The 14,668-nt window shown below is 50.6% G+C and overlaps 2 protein-coding genes across 2 annotated transcripts in view; one reads left to right on the top strand and one right to left on the bottom strand.

Moving 5' to 3' along the window:
* The window catches only part of LOC122388348 (beta-1,4-glucuronyltransferase 1-like), a 36,033-nt gene extending 24,232 nt beyond the window's left edge, over positions 1 to 11,801 (bottom strand). Inside the window, exon 1 of the mRNA XM_043379378.1 lies at positions 10,783 to 11,801. Coding sequence (XP_043235313.1) covers positions 10,783 to 11,801 — 1,019 coding nt within the window. The remainder of the gene's footprint in view (positions 1 to 10,782) is intronic.
* Positions 609 to 3,262, top strand: LOC122388354 (probable GPI-anchored adhesin-like protein PGA25). Its single transcript, XM_043379384.1, has one exon. It carries the CDS (start codon positions 612 to 614, stop codon positions 2,865 to 2,867), a length of 2,256 nt encoding a protein of 751 aa, XP_043235319.1. The 5' UTR covers positions 609 to 611; the 3' UTR covers positions 2,868 to 3,262.
* Positions 11,802 to 14,668: the final 2,867 nt, after the last annotated feature.

The raw sequence follows: 14,668 nt of genomic DNA, 5'->3' as shown, positions 1-14,668 counted from the left end.
CATTAACCATATATTTTTCTTGTTTTCAGGCAGCATCATTAGCTTTTGAGGATGCCGATCTAGCCACCAACTCGTCGCTGAACACTGATCAATTCGTGGAGGTCATCATCGTCCCGTCCAACATGTCTTCGGGCTCCCCTCGACAGGGACGCATCTTTCTACCCCGGCGAGGACTGGTCAGGACGTGTTTATCCGTTACAGCACAGCAAGATGGGGATAATGACGGCGTGACCCTGCAGCAGCTGTTGGACACCATGAACAGCAATGAGGCGGTGCTGTCCAATGGGCAGACGTCCATCCTACAAGCGATTGCCGGATTTTCAGATGGGACTAGTACCGCAAGTTGCGATCAGTCTGCTCTCACTGCTGGTCAAGCAAGTATTATGACGCAGATATCGAGCATCGATACTGAACTGGATCAACTCGGTGGTATTCTAACGGCGGTAAATTCAGCTAAGGATATGATACTTGCAGGTCAGGGAACAGTCAACACCAATATCGCTGATCTTGATTCTGATCTAGAGACAGCGAAATCGATGATCATTGCTGGCCAAAGCACGATCAATACCAACATAGCAGGCATCTCAACAGAGCTGTCTATCGCCAAAAGTATGATTTTGGCGGGACAAACTGCCATCAGCAGTTCAATTTCCACTCTCTCGAGCGGTCTTGCAACCGCCCAAACAACGATTACAGCTGCCATCGCCGATCTCGACAGCGATGTAGCGGCAGTCAACACAGCAGTCTCTGACGCCAAAACAATGATCCTCTCAGGTCAATCTACCATAAATACGAACATTGCCGACCTGGATTCTGATTTGCAAACGGCAAAAACGATGATCATCAGCGGACAAGGCACTATCAATACCAACATTGCAGGCATTTCAACAGAGCTGTCTACCGCCAAAAGCATGATTTTGGCGGGACAAACTGCCATCAGCAGTTCAATTTCCACTCTCTCGAGCGGTCTTGCAACCGCCCAAACAACGATTACAGCTGCCATCGCAGATCTTGACAGCGATGTAGCGGCAGTCAACACAGCAGTCTCTGACGCCAAAACAATGATCCTCTCAGGTCAATCTACCATAAATACGAACATTGCCGACCTCGATTCTGATTTGGAAACGGCAAAAACGATGATCATCAGCGGACAAGGCACTATCAATACCAACATTGCAGGCATTTCAACAGAGCTGTCTACCGCCAAAAGTATGATTTTGGCGGGACAAACTGCCATCAGCAGTTCAATTTCCACTCTCTCGAGCGGTCTTGCAACCGCCCAAACAACGATTACAGCTGCCATCGCAGACCTTGACAGCGATGTAGCGGCAGTCAACACAGCAGTCTCTGACGCCAAAACAATGATCCTCTCAGGTCAATCTACCATAAATACGAACATTGCCGACCTCGATTCTGATTTGGAAACGGCAAAAACGATGATCATCAGCGGACAAGGCACTATCAATACCAACATTGCAGGCATTTCAACAGAGCTGTCTACCGCCAAAAGTATGATTTTGGCGGGACAAACTGCCATCAGCAGTTCAATTTCCACTCTCTCGAGCGGTCTTGCAACCGCCCAAACAACGATTACAGCTGCCATCGCAGATCTTGACAGCGATGTAGCGGCAGTCAACACAGCAGTCTCTGACGCCAAAACAATGATCCTCTCAGGTCAATCTACCATAAATACGAACATTGCCGACCTGGATTCTGATTTGCAAACGGCAAAAACGATGATCATCAGCGGACAAGGCACTATCAATACCAACATTGCAGGCATTTCAACAGAGCTGTCTACCGCCAAAAGTATGATTTTGGCGGGACAAACTGCCATCAGCAGTTCAATTTCCACTCTCTCGAGCGGTCTTGCAACCGCCCAAACAACGATTACAGCTGCCATCGCAGATCTTGACAGCGATGTAGCGGCAGTCAACACAGCAGTCTCTGACGCCAAAACAATGATCCTCTCAGGTCAATCTACCATAAATACGAACATTGCCGACCTCGATTCTGATTTGGAAACGGCAAAAACGATGATCATCAGCGGACAAGGCACTATCAATACCAACATTGCAGGCATTTCAACAGAGCTGTCTACCGCCAAAAGTATGATTTTGGCGGGACAAACTGCCATCAGCAGTTCAATTTCCACTCTCTCGAGCAGTCTTGCAACCGCCCAAACAACGATTACAGCTGCCATCGCAGATCTCGACAGCGATGTAGCGGCAGTCAACACAGCAGTCTCTGACGCCAAAACAATGATCCTCGCGGGACAAACAACGATCAACAGCAATATTGCAGACCTCTCGACTCAACTCACCACCGCTGTAAACGGGTTTACGACGCGGCTGAACACCATCGACACCAAACTCGACGCTCTTGAGACTGGCCAGCAGGAGATTTGCGACAAAATCGAGGCCCTCGACACCAAGCTCGACACCATCCTCGCCAAGCTGATGGACGGCATGACGACGAGCTGTCCCGACGGCGCCGTGGCGAGCGGTGGCCAATGTTTCACCATCTCCACGGATAAAGACAGCCTGGAAGACGCAGCTGCAGCCTGTGAAACTAACGGAGGAAAGCTAGCTACTATGACAGCTGAAAACGCAGCCGTCATCTACGGTCTCGCAAACAGCGTGTCAAACAAGAAGGTCTGGATTGGGCTAGTCACAGAAGCTGGAGCCTGGAAGTGGGAGGACGGAAGCGCTTACGGCGCGTTCTTGGACTGGGAAGGCGGCACGGAGCCGGCTGCCAGTGATATGCGCTGCGGCGAGGCGGTCGCGACGTCCAGCACCGAGGGTAGCTGGAATTCACAGCCGTGTACGTCTAACAGGAACTTTATCTGCTCTAGCGCTGCCACGTAGGTGATGTGTGTGTGTGTGTGTGTGTGTGAGAGAGAGAGAGAGAGAGAGAGAGAGAGAGAGAGAGAGAGAGAGAGAGAGAGGTGAATAGAGGGAAGTGCGTTGTAACAGTAAATATTGTTGGTGCTGCTATTGTAGTAGCAGTGTTCGCCTTTTTTGTTGTAGCTTAAAATCTGTCAATCCGTATCAGAACAGCTCTTCTGATTAAACATAGTTCATAATCATTCACTTATCGTGTCGACCGTTGTCATTGCTACTGTACATATAAGATCTGTTGGTAAATTTGTCATTAGCTCCTTCCATTCCACGTGAATGACGACGCGGAGCTACTTTTGACGGTTACATCGATATTGTGTCGCTGTTCCACGCGTGAAATTGCTTGCAATAATAAAATGACTTGGCTACATCGGTTTTGTTGGTAAAGCAAGCGATAGTGCTTTTCTAAAGCAATGGATCTAATTCGAGCTAATAGTGACACTGCTGATGACTCTCTCGCCCGCATTGGTGTTTTGCCAGCCTTGTTTTTTTGCCATTGTCCAGGTAGGGGAGGGGTGTTCCGTTGGACCCCTCCTTGCCGTTCGACCCCTGATAGAGTTAAGATAGAGCTGATAAGAGCTACCACATAAAAATGAGGTATTGGGACAACTTTTCTCTCAAATTATTTGTCTGTCTATTTCGTGGTAAATGCAAATATCGTGGTAAATGCAGAAGACAATAGTTATGAATATATTCGTGAGAAGAATGTTGACGCGAGGAAGAAATTCACGTCAATATGTAATGAAAATAACATAATTGATACATGGCGACATAGCCCAACGCAACAACCAGGGAGGTATCCAGGGGGGGGGGCGACGGGGGCGGTCGCCCCTCCCTGGGACCTACCGGGCCCCAAAAACGGACCCGGCAGGGCCCGCTAGGCAGCCCGAAAGCGGGCCCTAAGGCCCCGCTTTTGGGCCTAGCCAAGGATAGTTTTGGGCCGGCAGGGCCAAAAAGCGGAAGGGCCTGTTCAGAAGGATTTGTTCGAGCCTTCGGGCTCAGTGGCCCCTGGGGCCCTGCCGGGCTACAAACTGGTCCGTAACTGGGCCCTTCGGCCCCACTTTTGGGCAGAGCCAGGGTAATTTTGAGCCCGGCAGGGCCCCAAAAGCGGAAGGATCCGTTCAGAAGGATATACTCGAGCCTTCGGGCTTGAGGGTATGACTGCAGGGTACGGCCCTGCCGGGCCCCAAACTTTATCAATTTTGAGCCCCAAACCCTTCTCGGGCCCGATGGTCCCGCTTTTGAGCCCTGGAGAAGCCCAAGGGCCCTGGAGAAGCTATGGAAAGCGGATCCGAAAAAATCCTTTTCCGGGCCCAGTCACAGAGACATTTTGGCCTGTCCGGGCCCCAGAAGTGTCAAGGCCCTCTGAGAAGATCTTGCCCAGGCTTTCGGGTCAAAAAAGGGCCCCATTGCTGGTGCCCATACCGGTCCCTGGCCGGGCCCCAAAAGCGACCGGGCCAAGCCAATGACATCCTGGGGCCCGGGAGGTCTCCAAAAGCGGAAGGGCCCGCTCAGAAGGCCTTGAACCAGGCTTTTGAGCTTAAGTGATGGGCCCTTGGGCTCGACAATGTACCTATCGAGAAAACGGGCCCAGATATACGCTTCCGGGCCCAGTCTCAGGAACAGGTTGTCCTGGCCGGGCCCCAGAACCTTATGTAAGGGCCCGCTGAGAAGGTCTTGCCCAGGCCATCTGGCCCGAGGAACAGGCAACAGCCGATGATGGGCCCCTTTCGACTGACCTCATGGGGATGCTCCTGTTTACAGTTCTCCAAACAAAATGATCTCCATAGTTCGTACCTGCTACTATACGCATTCTGTACAGAACGTATCATTTCCAATTCAAATGTTTATAGCCCTGTAAATTCTACGCCGTAATTGTCCGGAACATTTTTCTGTATCTTCAAAGCTGTGTGAGAAACTTTGTTCCTTCGACGCGGCCAGACCGTGGCTGCACCGCCGGACCCGGCGGACCGCGGCGACCGCACCGCACCCCACCGGCTGATGGGCCCGGCGCGCCTTCTAATCTGTTTCCACAACATGGGAACGCGAGAGTTCAGGCTAAAACTCCGCAAACATCTTCTGGCAAAACAACAAAACGAGTAGCGCGATGTACAAATGTGATGTGAGCTGAGTGTGTGTGCGTGAGTGTGTGTGTTAGTTGTGCAACTGAATCCCGATGTTCCGTTTTTATGACATGTCAATCATAATAGCCATGTGTTCATGGACCGATTGCACGATGTGAATACATACAAATACATACATACATAATCTGCCGGGGGCGGAATGCGGCAGCGGCCGCGCACAACAACCGCGGGGGAGGATGCGGGATGACGGGAACCGCGAGCCGGCCCAGCAGCGTGACCAGCAGCAGGTCGACAGACCCGAGCTCCTCCGTCGGCGCAGCGGACCACGCCGGACCTCCTGACGCCGCCCCTGCGACATCCATCTCCGCCATCTACCTGGCCGGCCGACTCCCACCGTTCGGCGCCGCCTGCCGCCGGAGGGCAACAAACAGCCCCACCACGATTGGGGCAGGCCGGCGACCGGCGAGGTCGTTGCCACGGCGAGTCGTTGACCTCTTCTACTACGGTGTTCTGAGTTCAGTAGCTGTTCTGTTCTGCTCTGTCCTGTTCTGTCCTGCGCGCTAGCTCTGTCCTGCGGGACTAGCCCTGCGTGCCGCGCCCGAGGCAACTGCTATCCGCCGGGGGCGCCGATAAGCTGAGTCCCGCAGTGACTACTCCGGTTCAGTTCAGTTGAGTCCAGTCTGGAGTCTCGAGAGTCTCTCTACACTGGGGAGACATTGGCACCTGCCCCGTGAATTGTGGTTGAGTGCGCTGTCACACCGATAATGTAAGTAGTTGATGCTGAGGCTCAATTGGGCCTCATCCAGAATTGGAGGATCAAAAGCATGCGATAGAATGCTTTTGCATCCGGAACTTCCAGGAAATTCCCATTGGTGGGTCGCTAAAAAGAGTTCGGCTGAGCCAAGGCTGAGCCTATAGTGGCTGAGCCTGTTTGTCATTATGTATGTGAGTTTGTCCAAGCTTTTTTGGACCTGGAGTCAAAATGGGCGGACCGATTGGGACGAAAGTGGGACCGTTCGACTCGTCTCCGGCGAGGTAAACTTGTGGTGCTGGCATTGGGTGCTGGCCTCGGTTCGCTCGGTGTTTCGTGGCACATGTTATTCCGCTTCAAAGTTTCGGTGGCACGAAATTTTTGGCAAGGCTACAGGTCAACCCGAGGTCACGGGCAAAGCCACACTGGCGGGACACATCGTTAACACCTTGAACCAGTTTCCAGGGGGTCATCGTCTGCGAGGGGTGCAAGCTGCACGTGCTGGGGGCGGAAAGCTGTTTTGACGTGGGGTCCCCTGACTCAAAGAAATTTTGAGCCAGCAACATCAAAATCGGTTCATTGGTAGTCCTAGGCAAGGCCCCCAAAATAGTGCACATTTGGTTGAGCTAAACTCTGTGATGCATGAGCCCTACGCACGTGTAAGCTGATTGCACCCCCTCGTACGTACGTTGCCACGCCTGCAGAGTAAACGTCAGCTCTAATATGGTCAGTGTTCATCATCATGTGTGCTGATGTAAATAATTACTTTGAAAACTTGCACAGTCTCTTGTGGGACACATGGTGGGGGAGAAAGAGAACGGTGAACTGAACTGAACGGCACCGAACTCGGCAAACGTAAATTAGAACGGCTCGGAAGCACAAACAATCGCTACCTTTTAAACGTCGACACGCCACACTACCAACAGTAATCCCAACGTAGCAATGATAGTAAAAAGGAACGTAACAACACATAGAGAAGAAAACAGTTTCACAGCTGTAGGCCTGACAGCTCTTCCCGCGAAACATTTTTAGGTCGAAAATCACAGAACATGACGTCATTCTGACGTCATTTGTGCACAAACTATCATAGCTTCTGGGAATTTTTTGGTCACAATGTGTAAAATTGATGCCCGGAGGAATCTTGAAAGTTTGGTGACGATATCTGCAGTCGTTTAGCCTTTAGGAGATATCTACGAAAAAGGACAGGGAAAGAGGGGCGTTTCGCCCCCCTCTGCCCACACGAAGCGAGTAAACGAAGTTTAAAATGAGAAATTTATGCTTAATGAGTATTCAAATAGCTTTGTGATTTTCAAAGAATATTGCGCAAAACAGCAACGGGCCCATTTTTGTTTGAGGGGGGCCCATTTTGCTGGGGGGGGGGGGGGCATCTCGAACGCCTCTCACCCCCGTCGCCAGAGTTCTTGCTGCGCCCCTGAATTTGACCTTTTTTTACCTGAACTCCACCAGAAAGTGACCTAAACCGTACCTGATGGTCTTATAACCCGCGCATGACTGGCGTATTTTCCATAACGCGAGTGACTGAGGAGGGGGGGGCTCTCCAGAGCCCCCCTCCTATCTCCGAAACTACTGGGCCGATCGTCAAAACTCAAATGGCGTCTGATAGCCCTGGAAAAACTGTCGAGCGACACGTCGAATGAACTATTCGTTGACCTTGAAAGGTCATTTTTAACATTTGACCTTAGGTCAAGGTCATGACCTGACCGGAAAGGGTCATGCTGCATATCAGCCGATCCGTATGGTCGAGCTGAACAGATCTGACGTGTTTTCACCGCTCTGGCACGTCTCCATCAAAAGTTATGGCCACAAAACTGCTGGTGACCGTTCATGACCTGAGATGATCTCAGGGGCATACGAAGGGGTCACAGGTGCAGTTTTCCGATTCAGTGTGTTATGTTTACGCATAAACCGATGTTTGAGAGCGTTTTGAACGACATTCGTCCAAAAGAGGCACATTTCAATTTTCTCCCATTGACTTATGGTCACTTGACGTGACCTGGTGACCTGACCTTGAAGACCCGGGTATGTGATTTTCACAACATGTGCGGAAATGATGTATGAACAGGTGTACCAAAAACGGTGGCGCTGCAATTTCAAAGTTCTTTATATGATCGTGTAGACAAAAGGCGGCGCTACAAAACTGCTATCTTGGATTTTCAATTTTTGGGGGGTTTTGACCCTCAAAAATTCAAAAAATTGATTTTTTTCGAAAAACGCAAAAAAAAATCCCAAAATTTTTCCGAATATAATAAACCCGGAATAAATGTGACAGTTCCTACCCTCTTCTATTTACATACCAATTTTTAGATCGATACCTCATTTTATGGCCAAGTATTAGCAAAAAAACGTTCAAAATTGATGACGTCAAATTTTTGAACTCAATTTTTGAGTTCAAAGACCACCATTGAATTCCCCGTGACGAGCTGCATCGAATCAATACCCATTTTATGCAAAATATCAACTTTGAAAGTTGACTTAATTTGACCTGACCTTGACCCGACCTTCACCAGAATATAATCTAACCTGACCCAAAAGGTTGCCTGACTCACATAATCGTATTTGACATATACAATGGACCATAAACCGTGCATCACATGATATTTTTATATTGTGACCCTCAGTGACCTGACCTCTGTGACCTGACCTGGTATCAGTGACCTCAAATAGCAGAATATGTGCTCGACGAACATTTCCCCACCAATGCGGCGAAAATTCGACATTTGACCTGACCTGTGACGTCATCGGTTTGACCTAGGTCAATGAAATTGGGTCACAAGGTAGTTCCCTGGTAGGGCTATCCAACACCGTTTGCCGCTTGTCGCTATGTTGCGTGGTTCTTGAGATCTTAGGGGGGGAGCAAATTGCCCCCACCCCTAGAGCACTTCACGGATAGGCTTTTTAGGATCCGGCCCGACCCATATCCGGCAAGTCATATCCAGATCCGCCCATTATCCGCCTTTCTTTGAATATTAGAATCCGGCCCACCCATGGCCCGTATTGCAGCCAAACTTCCAAAAAATATCCGTAATAATCCGTTTCACCAATAACTGGTTTCACCCAAAACTGGACTAACAAATTCAATCTAAGGGACCAGACAGCCATGCATCTCATAGACCATCATGGTTCCAAAAACCATGCATACATTGCATACATTATCCACTTGAAGACAAGTCTTGTGACAAGTGAGTGTCATAAAATGATGCCTATTACTTTAATCAAACCTCTGCTGCCGCTTAACACATTAGGTTAATTTTTAACTTCAATGTTGAATGTTAAAATTTTGATCCGTTTTGATCCGGGTTCAACCTTCAATTCCCAAATCCGGCCCGCCCATATCCGTTCTTTTTTAACAAATTTAGAATCCAATCCTATCCGGTCCGCGGATTTATCCGTGGATAACGGATTTATCCGGCCCATGAAGTGCTCTACCCACCCCCCCAGCAGGGCGCGTTGCTCGGCAGACCCCAGCGGGGCGCGGGTTAAAGCGGAAATTGTTGGCATTTACATGTATTCCAAAGTGACGGTAAAGACGAACTGTATGGGCACATAGGTACAATATTAGGTGAGGAAATTTTCCCCAGGTTTAGGGCACAAATTATGGAGGGGCAAAATATATGTTTGCCACTCCTCCAAAAGTTTCTTAGGTGACGATGCTTCCTCTACCGCCCCGTATCCGTCGCCCCTAAAAGCGGCCATTTAACCCAGCAGTTGCTGGGGTATTTCGCCACCCACAGTTTGCTGAGGGGGGGGGGGCGTTAAACGCCCCCAGCCGATAACTCGAGAACCAATAGGCGCAGCGAAACACACGAGGCGACAAACGAAAGAACGAGACGAGACGCTTCAGATGAGCACTTGAAAGTTGAATTTTGAGGTCACAGGTCAGGTCAAGGTCAGGTCAAACATCTGAAATCGGGCTTTCAGTAGCATGGACTTCAGGACTTCGCAATGGGCGCCTCTCGTCATAAACTCTGTCAAAACGGTACACAATCCATCATATAAGGCCTACAAGAGTGTCAGCTCCATGTAGGGGTCAGTCAAGCCCCCTAAGGTCAGGTCAACCGGGTAGGCACATATACCCGAAAATCAAAACTGATATTCGCAGCCTGTGACACATGTTTTAAGGGTAATTTGGGACGTAGAACACGATGGTGACATTCATTTCATCATATGTGTACGTGTTTGGCTCAAAAAGTTCAATTTAAGAAATGCATGTATCATGGTCGTGAAGTAGTCACGAGAAATTGCCAAGATTCAGTTCAAGATTTTGGTAAATGCGGAACGATAATCAATAATCGAAGATAGCCATTTGATTGTTTATGGTATTGACAGTCTAATGGCGTTTACGGCATGTCTGTATGTCTGTTCTGTGATTTTATGATTTTTTTAACATATGCCGTTTTGGTCGAAAACTCAGAAATCATGACGTCACTAAGAACTCGATATCTCAAAAATTTCCGACCGACTTTTTGAAACTTTATCACAATAAACTTCGATCAATTCCCTACAGGTACCCAAAATTTGGCGCCAAGCGCTTGTCGAAAGGCAACGTATGATAAAGTATATGGGCATCTGATAACATCTTCAGATGATCGAACACAATTAATACATGGCTTCTTGTCAAAGTTTTATGTCACAAATTATGGGAGGGGGGCATAAAGATACTTTTTACTTTTGCCCCACCCCCCACCACGAGTTTGCCAGGGGCAGCTGCCCCCTCTGCCCCCCCCCGAATCCGCCGCCCCTGCTGTCTTCCCTAGATCAGATAGATGTCGCTCCCTCGGTCAGATAGCTGTCGTCCCTAGATCAGGTATAAGATTCTCGATCCGGCCCTCGGTCAGGTAGGTGCCATCCCTCAGCCAAATAACGCCATTATTTGGCCGAGGGATGCCGCTCTTCCAACCGTAACGTATTTCTTTTGATCGAAATGTCAGGCGAGTGTCATGTTGGCCTGACTAAGTCAACTTTTCTAATCTTAGCCTTTCCTGAAGATACCTCAATGAGGTTCCCCGCTCTCAAGTCTCGTACCTACCTGGAGTGGTTGGTAGCAAACTGGTTATGGATGAGCACCTTCTCGTGGAACGGGCGCGCCCTCTTCTTCCGCACCAGCTCCAACAGACGCTCGGCGCTCTCCGGAAACCTCTCCCTCTCATCCACCTCGTAGGTTGGCACAACAAACACACAGCGCCAGCAGGAGTGGGCTGCGCGCGACACCAGGAACTCGTCCAGCGCGCTGGCGGCACCGGCTACCGGAACCACGTCTACGTCCACCACCCACACAAACTCCGTCAGCGAGGCGTTCCGCGCCAGGTTACGCAGCGTGTTCTGCGGATAGGGCATCTTCTGCCGCCAGGCGGTGACGCTGGCCGGCCGCCGGCGCAGCACAGACGAGAGCGTCTCGCGCGTGGCGCCGCACGGAGACGAGGCGAACTGGCCAGAGCCGCCCAGCGGCCGCGGAGGTCGGTTCACCGGCACCAGCAGGCTGAACGTCACTCTCTGTCGGATCACTGCGTGACAGCGGCGCAGGTAGGCCACGAACGCAGCTGCCAGCGGGTGTTCCACGTCAGGTGTGAACAGCGCCACGGAGACGGGGCCGTCCCAGTGGTTGACCAGCTCGGGGAGCAGAGCCAGCCGGTCCAGTGAGGCCTGTGTGGCGAGCGTCACCCGCCGGGCGCCGGTCAGTGCCGCTTCCCGCTCGGCCACCACCGCCCGCGGATAGGCCATCCACTGCTTGGGGTTCGCCCAGCTGCCACCCATGGACGGCAGCCGCTGGAGGGGAGGCGGGGGCGGCGGCGGGGGCTTCTCAGTCACCTCAGCCCCCACGACCCGCTCCACCCTCCCTCCTGGGCGCCGCTCTGAAGCGCCCTCTCGCTGCGGAAGGCCGGGGGTGGGTGCTTCCTGCGCCGTCTGGCTCTCCTCATACGGATTGCGGATGGTGGTGACGTGAAAGAGCAGAAGCAGAGAGAAAGCAAAGACGAGCAGAGGAGACAGCTGATGCCAGATCCAGCGGCGACACAGCAGCTGACGCAGCAGAGACGGAGAGCGGTTCATCTGGCAGAGCAAAGATGGACATATAGGTATAACAGAGCAGAGACGAACACATCTGACAGAGTGCAGAGACGGACACATCTGAAGACACAGACGGACACAGCTGAGGACACGAGACGGACACATCTGAGGACACGAGACGGACACATCTGAGGACACGAGACGGACACATCTGGGGACACCAGACGGACACATATACAATGTTTGTTGTACAATGTATGTTTGAACGCGTTTCCTCGCCCGCATTGGCGTTTTGACTTGCCCATGTGCGGGAGAAGAAACACGTTCAAATGACCATCTTTGTTCAAGCTGACGCTATCTCATTGTTGATGGCGGAATGATCATGTGGATGTTGTCTTAGCAATTGATGGGCAGAAAAATGAAGGAAACAAGACAGCCTGCCTGAAATTTTTTAGAAAAAATTTCGTGATCATGTAACCCTCGCATGTGTAGGGGGGGGGGTCGGAAGGACCCCCCATGGTTTTTCGCGAGTAACTCACGTAAAAATCGTTTGATTGCAATGAAACTTTCAGTACTCTCGAGTTGATCAATTTTACACCTACTCTGAAAATTTCATGACCCTGACCCAAGTGACCTTTGACCTGTGACCTATTTCTCGAACACATGTTTGGCCGGAATCGCGATTCGGCATATGTCGGCTCACATAAGTCGCGCGTTTGCAAGCTTCTCGTGGTTTCAAACGTTCAAACATGTGATTTGATGCTGCTCCCATGCATTTGGGTGGATGTCAAGGTCACCTGAAGGTCAGGTCAGGTCATTGGCCTTTGGTGACCTCGGTTCACTTTTTCGAGCTATACATGTTTCTAGGCTAGTTTTTGGACCTGAATTCGAATTTAGAAACTATTTGAACATTAATTAACGAAGTAGTTTTGGTGCCTTCGTAACATGTTACGAACCTGCCACAGACGGTTGACACGTACTACGAATAACCGTCACGACCCCTACTGGTTGACCTGACCTGACCTGACCCGACCTGGTCCAAATGCTTAAAGACATCATCTGTGATCAAAACTAGCACGATATTCGTGATCAGCACCCCGAAAAGCCCCTTAGCAGCCACAGTTTACGACTTTCTAACAGGTCCCGATATTCCCGATTTTTGGGCCATTGACCTGACCTGGAAGGTCAACCAATGACCTAGGACCTTAAAATTGGGTATCATCGGCTTCCTCCCGTCACGGGCAACACGCTCGTTTTTTCCGTAGCCCAACCAGGGGCCAAACGGCAAGGGGGGTCCAACCGCCCCCCCCCCCTACACATTAGAAGCTGGCAAACGCCGCACACATGCGAGGGGTAATATTGATAAAACCAGGTATACACTATCCACGATAACACACTCATTCATTTTTTTATCTGCTGCCCTCCTGATGTTGAGTGATGTCCAGCAAGAGTCGTCGCCTTTTAGCCGCATAAGCTTCACCATTCAATCAGCGACTGCTAGCGCAAAGACTAGCTGGGGAATCTGAGTGTCATTGGGGACATCTCGCAGAGTTTCAGATACACTCACATTTTCTACATTTTCACTCACTCACACGTTTCCACTCACTTTTGTAAATCTCTCCACAACTGGTCGATGGCTCTTGTCACCTGCTGGGAATCTGTGCACAATGGAGACGTCGATACACTCCTCGCGTGCAGCGGGGGGGGGGGGGGGCGCACTGTGGGGTCTTTGCCCCTCCTAGCACGACACTACTGCGGCGGCACGCCGCAGTCAGCTGACCGCCGCGGCGCCGGGCAGCGCGGCGGAGCGCTGAGAGCCGCGCGACATTTTCTGCTTTGATGTCTCGTAGTAGCTGTTTGGGCAAAATTGGGCAAAAGATAAGAGTTGGTTCCAATGCAGAATTTATGGGAGAATATTTTGATATGTGTTTCCACGCGTAACTCCTGCGGCGGTACGCCGCAGTCAGCTGACCGCCGCGGCGCCGGGCAGCGCGGCGGAGCGCTGGGAGTCACGCGACATCTTCTGCTTTGATGTCTCGTAGTAGCTGTTTGGGCAAAAGTGGGCAAAAGATAAGAGTTGATTCCAATGCAGAATTTATGGGAGAATATTTTGATATGTGTTTCCACACGTAACACCGCGTAACTCACTTTGTAAGGCTATGATTTGCTGAGTCAAATCTCCGAGACAAGTGGCATGTTAACATTTTTTGTATTTCATTCAAAAATCATACCTTTGGATTATTTTTCGAACTTTTCATGCATATGCTCGTATTCCTCATTAAATACAGATTATAAAAACATGTCGCAACATCGAATTGGTGCTTGATTAAACGAGTGAGCAGGCGTTCCGTCGTCATGTAATTTTTCGCCTTATCCTAGGAGCACGGTGCTAGTCAGCGCAACCCTTCACTTTGTGACGTATTTTGATGTGTAAGTCATCATTTTTAAAGCGATTTAAGGTCGGATTCGGATACACTGGACAATTCTGCGTAGAAAGAATATAAAGAAAGTGGATATCAAAATACTCGTATTTGCCACTTATGTCGTGCTAGGATCGCAAAAGTCCCCACGGTGGGGCGGTTGCACAGTGCACACTCACCTGCGCTGACGTGCGCTGAGCCAGTCAGCTATTTCACCGATAGGGCCACACTTGGCGGTAGCGGCGGACGCGTTGGCCCGCGCTGTGTCGTACCGTGGTCTGCACTAAACCGACAGACTGGTGGCACAGTCGGTGTAGTGTACCCCTAGTCGGTGCACCCCCCAAACACGCACATACCCCCGTCCTCAGCTTGGTCGGCCCACCTAACGAGCAAGGGGGGGGCGTCAGGAGGTAGATCGGCGAGAAAAATGTCGTGCACCTCAGGTTAGAAGGCTAGCTACGAGTATGAGGAACGCGATCGCATGGTCTG

The sequence above is a fragment of the Amphibalanus amphitrite genome, unplaced genomic scaffold, assembly GCF_019059575.1.
Source record: "Amphibalanus amphitrite isolate SeventyFive unplaced genomic scaffold, NRLGWU_Aamphi_draft 000319F_arrow, whole genome shotgun sequence".
Taxonomy (NCBI): domain Eukaryota; kingdom Metazoa; phylum Arthropoda; class Thecostraca; order Balanomorpha; family Balanidae; genus Amphibalanus; species Amphibalanus amphitrite.
The sequence above is the reverse complement of the archived record's forward strand: the minus strand, read 5'-3'. Positions and strand labels throughout refer to the sequence as shown.

What these genes read in the sequence shown, in the direction of transcription:
- LOC122388354 (XM_043379384.1), top strand. Translation starts at nt 612, where the DNA reads ATGATTTTGGCGGGACAAACTGCCATCAGCAGTTCAATTTCCACTCTC.